This window comes from Psammomys obesus, unplaced genomic scaffold (assembly GCF_907164565.1).
Source record: "Psammomys obesus unplaced genomic scaffold, mPsaObe1.curated_primary_1811, whole genome shotgun sequence".
Lineage (NCBI taxonomy): Eukaryota > Metazoa > Chordata > Mammalia > Rodentia > Muridae > Psammomys > Psammomys obesus.
Genome location: NW_026596225.1, coordinates 61,951 through 81,129, shown reverse-complemented (window position 1 = coordinate 81,129; position 19,179 = coordinate 61,951). Strand labels below are relative to the sequence as shown.

The window sequence follows — 19,179 nt, the reverse complement described above, 5'->3', positions numbered from 1 at the left end:
CATTACACATGAAACACATTTTACCTAGGTCTCCTTCTCCACAAGTAATTAACACAGGTTAGCACTCACTGGTGACATCAAAGGCTTGCCTCTTGTTTCTACATCAGTTATAAAACTTTCAAGTGAACTCCTTAATGACCACATTCTCACTGAAGACAGCTCATGCTAAACTGGAGAAATAAATGAAAAAAAAAAAAAATCCCCTTTCTAAGTGAGGACTCTACATTTAGGCCTCATTTGTTGTTGGCTTATTCAATGTACAATAAAATGTACAGTCTAGTGACGGACACAAACACCTCTTCAGTATACTTTGTGATCTGTTACCATTTAGTGCCAGGATTACCAAAAGTATTACTTGAGCTGATCTCTTTTTAAGAGGTGAAGAGATCTGTTTGAAATAAATAAGCCACTACTAAAAAAAGTACTGTTTCTTGTCATGTTAATAAGATCGACAAAAAATACAAATAACTTGTATCTTGTGTCCTTGGCTTTTTGGGTAATTCTTAGGTTAGATGTATTAACCCTTAATTCACTAATGAGCCATGTTGCTGCAGTCACAAAGATACATGAAGTATCTCCAACCAAACTAATAATTAAAAAAAACAAGATGGCTGAAGTGATGGCTCATCAGTTAAGAACACTGGCTGTTCTTCCAGTGATCCAGGTTTGTTTCCTATGTGGTACCTTACAACTGTCTCTAACTCCAGTTCCCAGAATTTTCTGGCTTCTGGGGGACATCAGACACATACATGGTATGCAGACATACATACAAGCCAAACAACCACACAAAGTTAAAAACGAGTCATAAACACATAATTTTAAAGTTTACTTTAAAATGTATATATCTCCCAGTATTTAATAGGTAAAGAAAATAGCATATTGATTTATGTGGTTGTTATATTTTTATTTTCCAAGTAATACTGATTAAAAATATTTACACACCTACTTTTAAGTCCACAGTTTAGCACTCTTATTTGTATGGCTTTAAAAGTTATAGCACAAAATCTTTACATTAAGGATTGGGGGGAAAAGATTCCATTCAAAACAAAGCCTGATATATTATATACATACTTTTCCTCTGTACTTTATTTTAAATACATTAATTTTAAAATGATGCTCATCTAATTTTTTTCATCTGGTGGTAAAATACTAGTGCAACTTCTCATCAAAATAAAGTTTACCACAGATGTAAATAAATTTTTCCAATTGAAAATGGCCCTTCAGCTGCCGTTTAATTAAAAAATTTTAATGTAACTTAAAGAAAAAAGAATTGGTAGCTGTCATTATAAGCCAAAACACCAGTACCAGAGCAGTTTACACTGCTCTTTAATATACAAACTTTGAAAGAATCAGATGTTTTACTGAAGTTTGTTGGTTTTGAAAAGGCACAAGGGTGGTTGTTTTTTTAACATTCTAGAAATTCGGCCACTACCATTTCTGTTGCGGAGACAGCATTTGTAACCACTGGATAGAAGAGAATGTTGTTCAAAATAAAGCCAGCCCCCAACTGTTAACTGCACAGGAACAATGAATGCACTTCTTCATGCAGCCTTGTTTTGCCTACATACTCAATTTTCTAACATGCATTAGAATACAAACGGATGTATTCTAATGGTTTTAAGAATGACTTTATAATATGCAGAGAATTTAAGGAAGAACATGACCTGGGGAAGAGAATATGGAGACCCTTACCACAATGAAAATAGATGCATTCGTACCCAACCATATAATAAGAATATAATTCATTTAAGTTACCAGAAATATACTTCTCAAAGCTCCCACTCATTATGAGGAATATTCTCACTCTGTGGCATTAACTGGAAGGACATCAGTCTGTTTCCATAGAAACAGTTCAGCATAACAGGAAATAGTTTAACTTTGGTCCACTTATCTGACAGCTTAAGGTCACACTGCCCATCAGTTTACCCCAAATGTAAAATTAAAAATATAACTAGTGTTTCATTCTAAGACAGGCACAGATGTTCTGTCATTCTCTGCTTTTACAGCTTGGGAATACTCTTCTTGGTTTGCTCTCTAACTCCTCAGCATCTGCATGTTCTTCCATGTCAGCCTCAGCAGCATCTTCATGGGTAGGCTCTCTCTCTTCTTGCTGCATGATTTCCGGGGCCATGTGATCCAAGTCAGCCTCTAGAAGTTCAGTTTGTACTTCAACTGGCATCTGATTTACCCGTTCAACATGAAGCTCTTCCACATGTACTTCAGTGCCTTCTTCGGTCTGAATTCGACCCACTTCCAGATAACTGACTTGGACCTGCTCTGGAAGCTCGCTCAGATGCGAGTCGTGTGCATGGCTGTCCTGGAGAACATCTGGATGGACCTGCTCCACAGTCACTTGTGCAGAATCCACCTGGACCTGAAGCAGTGGTAAGACATGCACCTTCCCAACTTGTTCTATAATAGTCATTGATGTCACTGGCTCAGTTTGTAAATGTGTTTCTACTGAAAGGACTTCTTCCGTTACTATACGCTCTGAAATATTGTGAGCATCACTAAGATGCCTCCTTAATTCATTTCCTTGCATAAACCACAAGTCACACAGCGTACAATGATTGGGTTTATCCCCAGTGTGTATTACCAGGTGATCTTTGAACTGGTCCCAGCTGTTAAACACACTGTTACAGACCTGAAATCACCAAACATAGTGTTAATAATAATTATTATCATACTGAAGGAAAGGTGAATACATTTATTCTCCAGAAACTATACTAAGGGGTTGAGGTTAGCTCAGTAGTAGCTGCCTAGTGTGCACAAGGCACTGTAGTGGATATAACCCTGAGCATCGACAAACAATGACACAAAAACAAAAGAGAACCCCCAAAACAAAAAAATAAAAAATCCACTAATAAGGGCTGAATGTATTACTTAAAGGTGAGGGCATTTGCCTAGCATATTGGAGGCCCTGTGTTTAATCCCCAGTGCTGGAAAACAACCAATCAAACCACAAAACACTACCACCTACACTGTTTAAGTTGATTATTACAAAAGTATTCTAAACATAGTTTCCAGGGTACCTAGCACAAAGCTATTTCACACATTTGGCTATATTTGATTTTTCAGCCCATACACCTAACAGTTTACTGGATTCTGGGAACATTTCAGCACTGCTCCTGTTTAAGTATCAAATACAAAGTAACAATGTCATAGTTTATCCCACAGTTTCAATATTTAGAACCACTACATTATTTAGGACAAAAACCAAAAAAAACAACCAAAAAACCAAAAAAACCAAACCCTCCAAAACCAAAAAACCACCAATCCTAGAAGACACATGTAATTGTACCTTTTATCTGCCTTCTTTGTCCCTCTCCTGGAAGGTAATGATTGTTCCTATGGTTAATAACTAATTGTGGGTAGGTAAGATGGCTCAATGGGTAAAGGCACTGCCACCAAATCTGGGCACCTAAGTTCAATCCCTGGGAACCTTCCTCATGAAGAGAACAAACTCCTGCAAATTGTACGTGCACACACGCACACATGTGCGTGCGCACGCACGCGCGCGCACACACGCGCACACACACACACACACACACACACACACACACACACACACAAACAAAAACACACCCTCCCTGCTTCCCCACGACCCTATACACACATAGCCAATAAATAAATAAATAGATATAAATACATATCCAAACCTATTATTTCCCAAAACCAGGTGTGGTGGTGCACACCTCACCACTTGGGTGATAGATACAGGACAAGATCATAATTACAATTCACGGTCATCTTCAGCTACAAGGTGAGTTTGAGGCCAGCCTGGGATAAGACAGACAGACAGAGAGGGAGGGAAGAAGGAAGGATGGAAGGAAGGGAGGGAGGGAAGAGAGAGAGAGAAAGAAAGGAAACAAGGAAAAGAAGGAAAAGAAAGAAAGAAAGAAAGAAAGAAAGAAAGAAAGAAAGAAAGAAAGAAAGAAAGAAAGAAAGAAAGAGGAAGGAAGGAAGGAAAGAAGGAAGGAAGGAAGGAAAAAAGGAAGGAAGGAGGGAGGGAGGGAAAAAAGAAAGAAAGAAAGAAAGAAAGAAGGAAAAGGAAAGAAAGAAAGAAAGAAAGAAAGAAAGAAAGAAAGAAAGAAAGAAAGAAAGAAAACCATCCAGCAGACCTACACTTCAGTTTATACTAGTACTTAGGGCAATTCTGTATCAACATTGATCATCTAGGTAGGGTTGAGTAAAAACAAGCAACAAGCATTGTAATAACCCTCATAAAATAAACATTTTTGCTTTATTTCCAACTCTTTGAGGTTCTAGTTTACTTGAGATGCTGATACATCACCGCAATGTTGTCTTAAAAGTGCATTTACTGCTCCTAAGCAAACCACACTATAAGAACTAAAGGCATGTCCAACTCTTTAACACTGCAACAGGACACTGTCATCTACAAAGTTCACATTCCAGAGCTGTACACACTTAAAAACGAACAAAAACCCCTCAATGTTTAAGGAATGTCACCATCTTGTTTTGGCCCACATTCATGGCTCTTCTGGGCTTTGTTTACTATGTGAATGCACCGTTACTAGGGACTTGAGGCTTGCTGCTGCCCAGTGTCACAAGAGAAAGTCCTACTGGGCATCACTAAATCAGGACAAGGTCGGATTTCAAAATTCCAAGAATGGTTTCTAGTGAACACATTACACTTTGTGCACTACTGTCCAGTCAAGACCTAAGTCAAGTCCATAAGTCAAGGATTATTTATTCTGCACTTCAATGACTACAAGGACGTCCTCTTGTGAAACAGATACACCAACACATACCTGGCATTCGTAAAGCTTCTTCCTTCCTTTTTTTGCCCCTACTCCAGTTTGGCATGCAGTGAGGTGACATTTGAGAGTGCTATTTCTAGCAAACCGCTCATGACAATTTGAACATTCAAAAGGTTTTTCACCTATTGTAAGAAAAAAAATACATTGACAAGTTGAGAACATCAGTAAAGGCAACTATGAGTTAATTTTTTTTTTCTTTTGTAGTGTTGGGGATTGAAAAACAGGCTTCATGCATTCGAGGACAATGACCTACTACTGAGGCATATTCTTGCCTAACTTAACTTTTAGCTCTGGCTATCCTGTAAGTTAGTATATAGATCAGGCTGGCCTCTAATTCAGAGATCTACCTGCCTCTGCTGACAAGTTCTAGGATTAAAGGTGTGTACCCTTAACACCCAGCTCATATTCATCTTCTTTTGAGTGAGTATTGAGTGTGTGTTTATGGTAGTGGGTAGGACTTGCTGTGAATACTAGGCTGGCCTCTCAGGGTCATTCTGAGCACCTCTGCCTCTCCAGTGCATGTGCCGCAATATAAGGCTTTCTAGTCTCCTTTTGTAAATGGTCTTGCTATGTTCCCCAGGCTGGAAATTAAACTTAAAATCTTCATGCCTTAGCCTCCCAAGTGGTACAGCTACAGGCATGAACTACGTGCCTGACTTAACTACATCCATAATCTCAGTATTAGGAAACGCTGAAGCAAATTTGGACAACACAGCAAGATCCTGTCTCAAAAAATAAAAAGCACTGGGGCATGGTGGAAAACGCCTTTATTTAATCCTAGAACCAGGGAGGCCCGAGATGGCAAGTTCCAGGCTAATCAGGGTCACAGAGTGAGACTGCCTCTAACAAAGCAAAAACAAACAAAAAAAACCAAACAGGCAAATTAAGCTACTTTGAACATTTTCACGAAAATGAAAGCACCTGTAAAAATGAGAGAGCTCTGGGATAATGCTGCAGTATTGTGCAGCAGGGCAACTCTGCCTGGAACAGAAAGATCCAGTCAGAGGCACAAGAAATGAGTGATGAGGAAGTAACTAATTGTGACTCCCAGATCTCTGGCTTAGCTTGCCCCCTAGTACCCAGAACCAAGAGTTCAAATGAAGTTTGTAGTGGGCATGCTGGCAAAGACCATGGATTTAGTTTTTTGTTTTTGCAAAATAGCACAAAGCCCCGGGTTTAATCCTTGGCACCATATAAGCTGGATGTGGTGGTGCACACCTGTAATCTCAGTACTCATAAGGTGGGGGCAGTTCAGGGTCTTCCTAGACAATGTATTTACTAAATTCCAGGCCACTTGGGCAACATAAAATTGTCTCAAAATAATAAATGAGAGGCTGGAGACGGCTCAGTGGCTGCTCTTCCAGAGGACCCAAATTTGAATCCCAGTACACACAAGGAAGGTCACAGCTACCTATAAACTCTATTTCCAAGGGATCTGATGCCTTCTAGCCTCTCTGTACAGACTTAGATGCAGGCAAACACCCATATATATAAAATAATAAAATTTAAAAAGCAAAACAAAACAAAAAACGAGGTTAATGAATTTTAAGAGAAATTCAAAGCAGAGTAGAGATGCCCAAGAGATAATTTTATAGACAATTATGGAGCCAAATACAGAATGGAATGATATACAGATAAAGAGGTTATTTTCAGAGGCAATGAATACTTCCAAGATGGATCAAAATTCTCAAGTGTTATAGAATTACAAAATCCTGAGTAGAATCTGGTGAAGCACCAAGTAGAAGAGCTGACAGTACAAACAGATGTGTAATTGCCAAATGATACCAAGGAAATCAGAACAGTACAGTGGGGTCAGGAGCCAGGGTTGGCCAGAATGGAGGAGTTAATGAGAAGCACAGCAGTAAAAACAGAAGTCTTTTAATAGGGCTTGGGAATAGGATTAAAGACGTGGCTCAATGGCAGAGTGCTTGTCTGGCATGTAAGGCCCCAGGTTCAGCTTTTAGAAACACAGACACACATGTAAGCACTCCGCTTTTTAATCTTTTTTCAACGTTTATTTTTATTTCGTGTGCGTTGGTGTTTTGCCTGCATGCATGTATGTGTGAGGGTGTCAGACCCCCTGGAACTGGAGTAACAAGCAGATGTGAGCGGCCGTGTGGGTGCTGGGAGGGGAACCTTGATCTCTGGAAGAACAAACAGGTAGCGCTCCTAATGCTGAGCCATCTCTACAGCCCACAGAACCCACTCATTGAAAAGGAGGTGGGGAAAAAAGAAAAAAAAAGACTGAAGAGATCCCTAATCAACAAGAAATCAACTATTTGTTGACTTTCTGTGAGAGAACAAGGCAAGGGAAGAGATAAGAGGAGAGTTAATAAAGATGGGCATGATTCTGGAAGATTATTAAGTTAGAAGGCTCTGGACTGGTCTTTGAAGAAAAAGCAAGCTGCTGGAGATGTCGCTAACAAGAGCTTATAAGGATCTTGCATACAACACAGGCTCACATACACACTGGCATACACACTCTACACAGATACATACATATGCTATACACATATGTATACAGTCAGACAGACACAAGGAGGGAGGGAGGAAAGAGAAACAAAGGAAAAGAATAAAAAGGAATTTCATATTTGTAAGATTTAACATAGCAATTATTTTCTTAAAAAATTAAATGACATAAGCCATGTCTCCGGCTATGTCAAAATGGCTCAGCACTTGCTGATAAGACTGATGAACTTGGCTTTAACTCCTACAACTTGGGACAGTGGAAGAAACCAACTCTTGGAAATTGTTCTCTGATCTCCACACTAAGGTGTTGGCCAAGTGCACACACACAAAACATGCAATAAAAAGCCGTAAAAGTATTAACATGGGGCTGGAGAGATGGCTGAGCAGTTAAAGAGTGTCAGGTTCAATTCCCAACACCCACATGGCAGCTCACAAGATCTGTCTGTAACTCCAAGATCTGACACCCTCACACAGACATACATAAAGGCAGACAAAACACCAATGCACATAACATTAATTAAAAACAAAAACCAAACAAACAAAACAAAACAAAAACAACAAATCAGCCAGGCAGTGGTGGTGCATGCCTTTAATCCTAGCACTCTAGGGAAGGCAGAGGCAGGTGGATCTCTGTGAGTTCAAGGTCAGCCTCATCTACAGAGTAGATTCTAGGACAGTCAGGGCCATACAGAGAAACCCTGTCTTGAAAAACCAAAATAATAAAAGAAAACAAAAGACAAATCCTTTTAGCTTGTGTGTGTGTGTGTGTGTGTGTGTGTGTGTGTGTGTGTGTGTGTAGCATGTGCATCTTAAAAACTTAAATGTACAAGGATGCTTACAATGTCACGCTTAGCAAATTCTAACTAAACTGTGTTTACTCAGAGCAACAATGACATACTCATGCACTAAAGTAGTAGTTTTAGTGTAACAGTTTAGTTGCCACAGTAAAAGAAAATTAAGCCATACTAAGTGGTTCATTTAAAAGAGTGTGAGCAGAGCATCATAGTACATGTCTGTACTCCTAGCACTTGGGAAGCTGAACCAAAAGGATCAGCTGGCTACTTAATGGTTGCACATGACTTTAAGCACTCAGCAATCAGAAGCAGGAGGATCTGAGTTCAAGGGCACCCTGGTCTATGGAGTGAATTCCAGGACATCCAAGACTATACAGAGGAACCCTGTTTGGATAAACCGATAAACCAACAAACCAACCAACCAACCAAAATGCAAATAATACACCTGAAGATTGGAGGCAAATACTCTCCCAGTGACCTACTGGCTACCCTGACACAGTGGTAATTGTTAGGTGTTTTGTGTACTGAAGTAATGTTCTCTGAAAAGGTTATCCCCTTGAGCTGCTGTGAAGAGATCTACTGAAGTAAGAAAGGCTCACTTCCCACTGCATGGCACTTGAGCTGTGTATCTATTAAACAATTAGCTTACTAAGACTGGTGAAATCTAGAAATAGGCAGATGACTTTTTTTTTTTTATATGTGTGGGCTGTTAATTCTCTAGAGAGGTTCCATCCTTTTCTTATTTGTCTTATCTGTGAGATAGGTGCCATTATCCTCAATGCAAATAAAGGGGTGTCAATACAAAGTGATCCACCATATTTGTCAAAGTGGCAATTGTCAGGACTGGAGCCAAAACTGTGATTTTTATTTCCTGCACCTCTCCTTGAAAGTAGCAAGCAACTACTTAAAAACATGTTGAACTCACCTCAGAGTTTTTTTTTTTTTTTTTTTTTTTTTTCAAATACAGATGTCAAGTGGATCTGGTTATTCTCCTTTATCCCTTGCTGACTTTCCTTTGGTAGTTTCTTAAGTTAATAGAGTCATTTCAATACAAAGTTAGATTTCACAGTCTTTCACTTTCAGGTCTCAGAGATCACCAAATCCTGTGGATCCTGCCCTACTCTATCTACCCCCTCCTGCTGCCATTACCTAACCTCTCCTTTTAGATAACTCCAAAAGATGCCCTCATTATAGCCAGAAGGTTTTATTCCATATCAATCTATTTTGCCAGTCACGTCTCTAAAATAGAAATCTGACCACTTTGCTTCCACATTTACGCCAAAATTCAGTTTGCGTCGGTGCTAATGGACCCTACAGTGAGCAGATGACTCTAGAATTTATAGCTAGCAAAGCTAATTAAGTTACTTAAGTTATCGCACACTCTTTGAGCAAAAAACAGACATACAACAAAGTACTTTTACCCTACATTCACTCTGCTAAATACACCTCTTCACGCACTCCCCCCCCCCCACTTTCAACCATAAATGACTCACAGGGACCCCCACATGCTACAGGGGGTCTGCTCTAGCAACTGCCTGGTACTCCTCTACTCTGACCCAACTCTGTCATCATCCACCCTTCTACAAGGCATGCAAAACGACTTGCTTTCATGCTTTCCTCTATGACTGTGTCTTGCCTCTTGCTTGAAAACCTGTTTCCAGGCTAACTTCTTTTCCTGTGAGTCATCATCACTGGGGCTGGAACTTGAGGAATAACACATTTCTGAATCTATCTGACTCAATTTCAATTAGTGTATAAGCAACACTCTGGGCAGTGAGACAGCTATTAAAAAAAAAAAAAAAAAAAAAGATCAACAGTAGTAGCTGTCCAAATTCTAGTATCAAAGAGAAAGATTCTGAATGGTTTATGTACCTATGTTTTATTTCCAATATCAACAATCCAAATAGCCTTAGTCATCTGTAAGTATGTAAGTATGTAAGTACTCTTGTAACTTACATGTTACAAGACTCAGGCACAACTATCCCGGAATCTAACATTTAGCAACTCATGGTAAGTGCTTTCTCCATACTCTTATCATTGGGGGCTTAGAGCTTGGCAAAAATTTAAGTTACTGCCAACAGGTCCTGTGCTTGACTTAGGAAATCTAACAAGAAATACTTGGGGAATAAAAGCAAGGAAAAGGAATCCTGTGTGTGTGTGTGTGTGTGTGTGTGTGTGTGTGTGTGTGTGTTGGGTGAGAATGACACAAAACTACTGTGACCAAAGAAAGACCTCCTGGAATATCTTTAAGAGTGGGATAGCTTTTAGAACAGAGTATTATCCCTCAGCTCCCTTGGCTGTCTACTAGTCCTGAAACATTTGCCAGTAAGAGAGTTGGAGGGAGACAGACAGATGATTTCTTTTTCTGGTTCAAAAATATATTATTCCAGCTGGGTGTGGTAGTGCACACCTGTAATCCCAGCACTCAGGAAGGTAGAGGCAGATGGATCTCTTTGTTTGAGGCCATCCTGGTCTACAAAGTGAGCCCAGGATAGCCACAGCTACACAATGAAACCCTGTCTCAAAAAACAAACAAACTTTATCTACAAATCCTACTGGAAGCTAAGTGCCTGCTCACTGACAAGACACGAGTTGTACCCTAGACACCATGTAAGAAACTAGGAAGGCAGTGAGGGTAGATCCTTAAAGCTCCTTGACCAGGCAGCTTTGCTCAACTGATGACCTTCAAGCTCACTGAGACTCTGCCTCCAAAAGTAAAGCTGAAAATGAATACCAAGGAAAGGCCATCATCTCTGGCCTGCACACACAGAGGTGCACATGAGGCATGCACATACCATATCCACTCAACACCCACAAAATGCAGCACACTCCCAAAAGATTATTAAATGTCTGCTCCCTCAAAATACATGTGTATCTATGTAACATGTTAACATGGGAAACAAAATTAGAAGAATAAAGTCACAATATAATTGGAATTTAATAATTCATAGTACTTAGCAAATAACCTATAAACTATTTTACATATTTCTTTAAAGAATATAAAAAAGGGAAAGACATAAAAGTGACAATCAGTTTTAAGGCTGACACTGTTTGCATTTAAAGCATCAAATATTTCAAGAAATGAGTACGCATGTACCCTGCTTATCAGTAAACATGGGTGGGGAGTGGGATTTAAGACTTCAAGTGAATGTATATAGAAAAATTTATACTTGAAACAAAGTATTTGCTGATTACCTGTATGTTTTCGAAGGTGTTCTTTAAAGTGCCCAAAGTGGTCAAACTGTTTCTCACAGTACTGGCATATGTGTATTTTTTTCCCAGTTCTTTGCTTCTTACTCACTCCACCTTCTTCAAGGTGGTAACAGTTCAGGTGTTGTTTCCATGCACTCTCTCGAAGATACCTTTTATTGCATATGTCACACTTGAAACTCTCAGTGGAGTGTGATTTCATGTGTTCCTTAAAATGGTAAAACAATTTAAACGAACGGTTACATTTCTCACAATGGAACAAGTCCTTCACATGTGACAGCTGAAGTTCCACAATTTCAATACCTTCTACCTGTTTGCTTATGGGGTCAGATGCACAGTCATCTTCGCTAATCTGTCCTTTGCTTTCACCTTGACGATACTTGCTGGTAATATCCGCCAATAGTGCTAGAGCGGAATCATCGGAGGAACCTGTGCTCTGGATATACTTTATAGACTGCCTGGCAGAAGCCATCTCCTCCAAAGTTTCAATGCTCTCATCTTCTACTTCAATTGTGCCTTCAGCAATCTCCACCTCAATTTCCACAGGTTCTGATTCTGCAGACGGCAATGATTCAGTGATAACATTGGAAGTTTCTGCAATTTTTCTTTTTTTTGCCTCATTTTTTCCTGTGGTATTTTCCTCTAATGGAGCAGAGTTTTCTTTGTTTCTGAAAATATAAAGTATAGGTTTAAAAAAAAAAATCTATAAAATCACAGAAGAGTTCTTTGGAAAAAAATCAATAAATTTATATGGAGGACAGAAAACAAAACTGGGTAGCCTCTACTGATCAATCTTAAGATTTCCTAAAAGTTGTAACAATTAGGCAAAACTGGTCAAAGCATAGATATATGAAAGTTAATAGAACTGAACAAAGTCCAAAAAACAGACCAATACTTATAAATTAACTTCTGGAAGAAAAAAACCATCCAGGATTTCTCAATGGAGAAAGGACACTTTTAAAAGTGGTGGTGCTGGAGTATCTGGTATTTATACTAGAAAATAAGCTTCAACCTTTAAACGCATACATTTATAACTAATAATAACTAAATGGATCACAGAATAAAATGAGAACTAAAATTCTTGAATTTCTAGGAAACAGAGGAAAAAGTCTTAGCCACAGGACCACCAACCTCCGCCTCCTCACTGCCAATCCTTTCATTAAAATCACACGAAAGCCTAAGATACAGTATTGTGACAACAGGGCATCAGATGCCCAGGGTGTGTACTGCAAACCAAGCCAACAGGCACAGATCTGTTACCCTCATCTAGAAAGCAATATGGAGAGAGATACTAAATCAAGAAGGCCTACAACTTGAAACAGATGATTTCACCAGTTTTTACCCTGCTATCAACTAAAGTGTTGGGTGGGCTGAAAACACCACAGTTTGGGGCAAGAAACATGCAGTTTCTAAGCTGCTTGAAACCGAAAGAAAAATGTGCCTTGGTTATTGAGTCTGTCACCTCCTCATCTATCTCTACCTTCCTGACTTAAGCTGCTTGAAGGAAAACAAATTTTGAGGAGGAGCCACAATCTTATCACACACATGGGGACTAGGAACAATCCAGTTGTGTGGGAAGGAACTCGGGCAAAGGGAGGCAGGGTCTAGTCAAAGATTTTGGGTTTTAGTCTTGACCCTTAGTCATAGCTACAAGGCACAACTCTGAAAGGAAACAAATAGCTGCAGCTGTTCACATACTGACATTGATAGCCAACCTGTGGAAGTCTTCCAGTCTCAAAGTCCCATTTTGTATGGGAGTCAACCAGACTTTGTGACTAATATGGTTAAGAGGTGTCCAACAAGTATCTTTCTTTGGTCAGTCAAGAAGAAATGCTTAAATTGAGAAAGTACTTCTGGCCTTCTGCTGCAGGTACTGAGCCTCAACAGCATCTATGAAAGCCAAAACAGATATAGCGCCGATGCTTGGTAGGCAGATGCCTAGACTGTCCTCAGAGCTCTGGCCAACATTCCTCATGATTTATCTTATTATACTTTTACTGACACATGGGCTGTTGCCAGTGGCTTAACTATTTGGTGAGCTAACTTGAAAGGCACACCTACTTCCAAAGCCATAATCACTGGGGAAGACAGAGTCATTCATTTAGATGTTCATGATAAATGGCCATTTTCTAATAAGACTAACTGCAAGTTAGTAGAAGCAGCCTATTAAATACCCAGACTGGCATTTTAATGCCAAGAGCCAACATTCTGAATGTGTTAATACATTCACAATCACAAACTGGTCTTGAAGTGTAAACTTCAGGCCTGACTTCCGATACCTAAGAGATTCCCTGTCTTACAGTGCAGAAGTGGCAGCTACAGAATGTTGTTACTCACACACTGACACTCAGCTGTGAACCAGGGCTTTACCCTGATGATCTTTTCAGGTTATGCATGTGCTGCTCCAGTCTGAACAGCTGCTTCAGGCCTCAGGGCTGTGATCCATGAAAACATGTTTGGCTTCCTGGATCTACAGTCTGAAAAGGGTGCATCTTTTTTTTTTTTTTAATTTTAATATATCACACACTCAATATAATAACTGGTTAATAGGAAGGTATTGTTTTTTTATGCGTCCTACCTTCCACATATACTGATTATCACAATAACCTCTTCAAACACTGACTCAAAATGATTTCCCACTCTACTTCCCTCACCTTCTCCTTGTCTAAAAATCTGAGTAAACCATGTTGGTCATCAAGTTCAGCTGTCCCCATAAAGGGATCACCTCTTCTCAGCTGTTTCCTAAGTAATGATGAAGACAAAAAGAATGGGAAGTTTATATAAATTTAGTTAGAAAATTTAGGATTCTGCCCTTTTTGACTTTGTTTTCCCTAATAAAGTTGGTATCACTTTCAAGAGATAGTCAAATATGGGCAAGGGCTCAAACTTAACTTTTCTTTAGTCATCTGGATTCTCTTATTAGAATGACACCATCTTATATATGAGAGGAATAAAAACCACTGGTCCAAGCAACATGTTTATAATGACACACATGAGGCCAAATGGGAAACTTAATGGGTCTCTAAATTTTATAAAAATGCTCTGACATTTCCTATGTAAGTTCTGGGCAGAAGTAGATGACTAATGACTAGAAAGACTAAGTTATATAGCTGCTAAACTAACACATTAATTTTGGGGGTGGGTGCGTACAAGGAAGGCAACAACCCTGGGAGCTAGAGACAGTATTTTTCATCCCAGGAGGTATGTGGGAGGGAGAAACAAGTGCCACTCAGTTGGTGTTCAGGTGCCTGTGATAAATAAGACTGAACTGACTACCTTTAGACGGCCCTCCAAAAACTAGGACTAGATGCAACCATTCTGAACTATACGCAATGTCAACTTGTGTCCCTAGTGAAGGAGGCCTTTCATTTGTAGATACAAGGTACACAGATGACATTTACTCACGTTTTGTTAATAGCAGTTTTAAGTAAAGCCAATATGAGAAAAAGTGAATGGATTAGGTCACAGTCCCTGTTGAAACATGTATCAGTGACTAATGACAAGAGGAAATTATGAGAAAACTTACCAGAAGCCAAAATAATATAAAAATAAGAATATTGCTGAAAAACACCTTTTTATTAATGTCTCATGTTGTTGCAGGATATATAAACAAAGACACAGACAAATCTTTATTTTGGATCTGTTTTCAAGGTTGTTTACATACACAACAGCTTGAAAACGAAGTATGCCCTGATTCAGAGTGGAAGGCAGATAATATCCAACAACAGTATCAATGAATTTCAAACCATTGATGAAATTAGGAAAGCATGTACCTACCACACATGTATGTAAAATTCTAGAAAATGTGAATAACTTATGGTAACAGTACATTGGTATGGTAATTAAGACTGGGAAAAAAGGACTGGATTACAAAATGAAGAAACAACAGAAAATGCTAATTCAATAACTTAATAGAGGTAATGGCTTTATGGATATGTTAAAACTGCATAATTTGTAAATCTTTACTTTTTATTAGATGTATTTATTTTATGTGAGCTTTTTGCCTACATGTATATATGTGTGCCACAGGCACACACAGTGCCTGCAGAGGTCAGAAGGGCAAACAGAGTTCCAGGAACTGGAGGTGATTGTGAACCACCACATGGGTATTGGGAACTGAACCCAGATCCTCTGCAAGAGGTCTTAACTGCTGAGCCAATCTCTCCAGCCCTTCAATCTTTACTTTCTATATTTTATATGTTGCCTTCATTTATGTTTACACACCACATGCCTGCGTGCCCACAGAAACCAGAAGAGGGCATCAGATCCCCTGGAACTAGAGTTACGAAGAAGTGTGAATCACTATGTGGGTGCTAGGAATCAAATCTGAGTCCTCTGGAAAAGCAGTCAATGCTCTTAACACTTAAGCACCTCTCTAGCCCCTCAAACCATATCGTTTAAATAAGGTCTATTATGGCAAAAGTAGCATATATTTGCCATATTAAACTTCAAAAACAGGGCTGATGACATGGCTCAACTAGTTAACGTGTTTGCTCCATGACCTGAGTTTGAGCCTTAGAACCCACAGTGAAAAGAAATAACTAGCTACTCCAATCTGTCCTCTGACTTCTGGCATTTGTGCTGTGGCACATGCATACCCACATACTTACATACAAGTAAATGTAGCAAGTAAAAAGTTTAAAAAACACCCAAGCCCCAATGACTTACACAAGTATCTATACTCTTATCAGAGTAAATATATGCTCATTGCAGAGGAATTTGCCAACTCTGACCTAAGAGCATCTTCTATAAGCAAAGCTTTAATAAAACACTGTATACATATTGTATATATAGAACAAGTATAAGATACTAACTCCTTTTCTTTTAACACGTTTGCTGGGCTAGCAAGATGGCTCAGTGGATAAAGGCTTGCTGGGTAAGCTGAGGACCTCAGTTTGACCTCCAGAACCCCCATGTGAAGGTGGAGGAAGACAGCCAGCTCCACAGAGCTATCCTGAGACATCAGTGCCTCAGAGGGTTAAGAGACCTTGCCATCAAAATTAACAGCTGAGTTTTATTTATTTATTTTTAGGCTTGTTTATTATGTATGCAATGTTCTATCTGCACGTACTCCTGCACACCATAAGAGGACACCAGATTTCACTATAGATGGTTGTGAGCCACCACGTGGAACTGAACTCAGGACTTCTGGAAGAACAACCAGTGCTGAGTTTTATCCTGAGAAAGTACATGGTAAAGCAGAAAACAGATCCCTGGAAGCTACCCTCTGACTTCCCACCCAGGCCAGAAAGATAGGTCAGTAGTTAAAGGTACCCAACAGGCTACATGGCTTATATTTGATTCTGGGAGTCTACTCGGTGGCATGTGTGCCCCCCCAATAATGAGTATTTTTAGATGTTCGCAAAGTTTTAAAAATAATTAACAATACTCAGTATACTGGTGAAACTGCAGTCCCTTGTACCAGCAGAGCCACTGTTTCCAAAGTTAAAGGTACATGAACTAAACTTTAAGTGTTTACTGAGAAATGTTATCACGCCCACTAACTTGTATGTAACACCATTGCTCTAACAGAGAAACACTGGAAAAATAAATCAAATACCAAGCTATCTTTTACTCTATGAATTACTGCTAGGCAATGAAAATGAATGCAATACCATCTCATAATAATAATTTAAGTGATAACTACCAGATCAGTGGTTGCCTAGAGGTAAGAACTGAGATCAACAAGAGTCATGAGGCCTTCTGGAATGATAGAAATGCTTCTTGATCCTGATTGTGACAATGGCTATACCACTATATCTTGTTGCTAAAAATTTAAACTCTGGCCAGGTGTGGGGCACGAACCTTTATTTCCAGCACTCAGGAGGCAGAGGCAGGCAGATCTCTATGAGTTTAAAGGCAGCCTGGTTTATACAGTGAGTTTTAGGACAGTCAGAGCCACATAGAAAGACTGTCTCAAAAATACCAAGGACAAAAATTTAAAAAGAAACCACAAAACAAATGAACAAACACCACCATCAAAAAACCCACTGTGTTATAGGCATATAGGCACTCTATGTAAATTACATGCAAAGAGGGAAGAATGAAAACTCCAGATGACAACTACAGCCTTAGGTTTTAAATAAGCAAGGAAGTATTCTAATTTTGTAAAACAAGGCCTTTGTGTCTACTTCTCAGTATAATTCAAAGTTTACACTATATTCCAAAAATAATTCCTTTCCTATAAATGTTAAAAGGAGCCCTGTATCTTTGGCAGCAAACTAACTAGTTACCAACTGTTCCTCTAAGCAGTAAATTTAACCAAAACTAAACATCCACTCTTAAACCATTTAGTCCCCTACACTTATATATTTACTGTTTAAAGCACTGGGGCCTTGCCTGTCAAATCTGTCACTATAAAGTCATTAGGTACTAATTTATATTCTTCCAGGTGACAAACACTTATTCTATTAATGGTTTTAATTATATAACAATAATTATCATCTCACTGTAATCACTTCAGATAGCTTAAGTAATAGATATCTTAAGTAGTAATTTTACTTAAACTAGGTTATACTGCCTAGCCATTTATTAAAAAAACAAAAACTATTTTGAAAGATGTCAAAGCCATTTTTATTAAAAAGAAAGAAATGAAGTACTATTGCTCAAATACGTTGAAGTCCAAGTATTTGAGGTAAATTGCAAATTACTTGTGTTGTTTTTTAAATTTATTTTTAATTTATATATTTACTTTACATCCCGATCACAGGCCCCTCCCTTCTCTCCTCCCTGTCCCTCCCTCCCACCCTCTTCATCCTATCCCTTTTCCAACTTGTCCTAAGAAAAGGGGAGGCCCCCCCCAACACATCAGGTCACATCAGGTTTGAGGCCCCCCTCATCCACTACGGCCAGGCAAGGCAGCCTGGCAACAGAGTCCACGTCATAGACACCACCTGCTCAACTTACTAGGGAACCCATATGAAGATCAAGCTGCCCATTTGCTACATCTGTGTATGGGACCTAGGTCTAGTTCATGTATGCTCTTTGGTTTTTGCTTCCCTCTTGTAAGCCCCCACGGGTCTCGGTTAATTGACTCAGTTGTTCTTGCAGTGTCCTATATTACTCTTAACTAGGCTTCTAATGCTCATTTAATTATGAGTATGACCAGATAAACTCAGACCCCTGATCCAAACAGGAATGACCGAAATGAAACTCAACAAGCTACAGAGATCTGCACTTAAGAGCTTACTGTTCTTCCATAAGGACCCAAGCTGAGGTCCCAGCACCCATGGTCAGCAGCTCACAACTCCCTGTACCTCCAGCAGCTTGGATACCTGCACCTTCTTCAGGTCTCTGCTGACATCTCACGTGACACACACATACACTCTCACATACTCAAAATATACTCTCACATACACAAAAATAAAAATAACTCTAGAGTGTTCCTTTTGAGATGATGACTGAGAAGCATAGAAAGAACTACAATAGTGGCAGGAGCATAGAACATTAAGTTGGTGGTCAAGTGCTTCTATCAGGCCTTTCTTAACTGGATTTGTATTCACGGTTGAATGGCAAAGCAAGACTTTATTTGAGTCTATTAGACAATATTGCACAGCACAAAGAATAATTTTTGTGATAGCTTTTCAAACTTACAAATGCCTCAAGATGTAAAATGTTTATGCCCTAACCCAAAGGGGTTGAAGTCTAATGCAAACACGTGGGAAAAATAGTGGTTTACAAATATGAACACAAAGATATAGCTAAGAATAAAAATATTTGGAGATTGTGTGCGTGTATATAAATGGGAGTGAAGAATACATGTCATGGCACATACAGTGGAGGTCAGAACCGTGTGTATGTGTGTGAAGAACTGCCCTCAGGTCGTGAGGGCTGGAGGAAGCACCTTCACTCTTTGAGCCACCTCACTGACCATTAAAACTTACTCTGAAATACTTAATTACAAGACTCTTATTAAACAATCAGTA

At 39.2% G+C, this 19,179-nt stretch overlaps 1 protein-coding gene across 1 annotated transcript in view; it reads right to left on the bottom strand.

Moving 5' to 3' along the window:
- Positions 1-853: 853 nt before the first annotated feature.
- Znf131 (zinc finger protein 131) overlaps positions 854-19,179 on the bottom strand; it is a 32,959-nt gene continuing 14,633 nt past the window's right edge. The window contains 5 exon segments of the mRNA XM_055595847.1: positions 854-2,022; positions 2,024-2,644; positions 4,773-4,903; positions 11,240-11,462; positions 11,565-11,922. Coding sequence (XP_055451822.1) covers positions 1,960-2,022; positions 2,024-2,644; positions 4,773-4,903; positions 11,240-11,462; positions 11,565-11,922 — 1,396 coding nt within the window. The 3' untranslated portion in view covers positions 854-1,959.